This window comes from Penaeus monodon, chromosome 19 (genome assembly GCF_015228065.2).
Source record: "Penaeus monodon isolate SGIC_2016 chromosome 19, NSTDA_Pmon_1, whole genome shotgun sequence".
NCBI classification, from domain to species: Eukaryota; Metazoa; Arthropoda; class Malacostraca; order Decapoda; family Penaeidae; genus Penaeus; species Penaeus monodon.
Genome location: NC_051404.1, coordinates 35,441,479 through 35,442,752, shown reverse-complemented (window position 1 = coordinate 35,442,752; position 1,274 = coordinate 35,441,479). Strand labels below are relative to the sequence as shown.

The 1,274-nt window shown below is 45.2% G+C and overlaps 1 protein-coding gene across 1 annotated transcript in view; it reads left to right on the top strand.

Annotated features, from left to right (window-relative positions):
* LOC119585196 (integrin alpha-PS3-like) overlaps nucleotides 1-1,274 on the top strand; it is a gene marked incomplete at its 3' end in the record, with an annotated part of 22,685 nt that overhangs the window by 13,429 nt on the left and 7,982 nt on the right. The window contains 2 exon segments of the mRNA XM_037933847.1: nucleotides 607-825; nucleotides 1,134-1,261. Of these exon segments, the coding sequence (XP_037789775.1) occupies nucleotides 617-825; nucleotides 1,134-1,261 (337 nt within the window).

Sequence of the window (1,274 nt, the reverse complement as noted above, 5' to 3'; positions counted from 1 at the left end):
CAGCAACGAATAAGCAGAATTATAACCACGAAAAAAAAGCGTGCGCTCGCCCAGCATAGCGGGATGATACAGGACCGCGTGACACACCGCTATCAGCCATGGACAGGAATCATAGTACAGAGTGGGTGATGGCTACCCTGCCACTATGGGGGGAACTGCCTTCGCCACTGTTTCTGTAAAACTCTCATTCGTACTCTAACACACGCATGAAACAAAAGCAGTGCCACATCTACACACATGTACATACCTACAGACATAGTACATGTCCTCTCGCTAATGTATGTGTGTTTTGAAAGGATATCCAGGAGGTTGCTAAGAAGGGGTTATTTTGTCGTGTGTTTACGTGGTATACTGTTGGGTTAGAGTATCTTATCTCACGACATTTTGATGCCTTTGACCTTTCCTTGTCTAAAGCTTTCATTCATATATTATTTTAATAATGATTATGCAGTTAAGCACGGCATTTATTTTAGATTGTGCTTGTTTACACGCGATAAGGATTAGTTGACTTAAGCCTAAAAGCTCGGTCAAATTATCCGCTTAGGCCTTAGGAAATATCGTTGGATATCCTCTTCATAACTCATTTTCGTTTCCTGTCTTCCACAGACACGTGAAGATGGAGGTTCAGCAGGTACCTCGGCTGCTACCGCTGCCACTCCCGCTGCTGCTTATCCTGTTCATTCCACAATACTCATGCTTTAATCTCGAGGTCTCAAAAGCCCAGGTGTACACAGACCCGACCCTCGACTACAGCAGCTGGGGGAGGGAGTCTTACTTCGGTTTCGCCGTCGCCCTTCAACTCCGGACGTCTGACGACACTGCCTGGTGAGTCTTGGCATTTGCCTTCATGATTCAATCCTTGTGCTGTTCATGCCGTTGGCACTCTAGTTGAAATTACTGAGCTTGGAAGCCCTGTTCTTTCTCGATAGTCTTGGGAAGATCATACTGAAGGTTCTGGTAAGGGACAAATCTAAAGCCTCATAAACACAAATAACATGTCTGTCTTTCTAATATTATTTACAAGAATTTACGACAGCCATATAACTACAGGAACAGTGATTGGGTGATCGGTCTGTTACCCATCATAATGGCCAGGAAATCTTGAACATATGAGCAAACTTTACCCTTTACAGGTTAGTCGTGGGTGCTCCACGTGCCAATTCAAGCCACTACAAACCCAGAGCTATAACGGAGCCTGGAGTGGTGTTCAAATGCAGCCTTGAGGGAGACACCTGCCAGGAACTGTACATCGACCAAACGGGTGAGAATTCTTC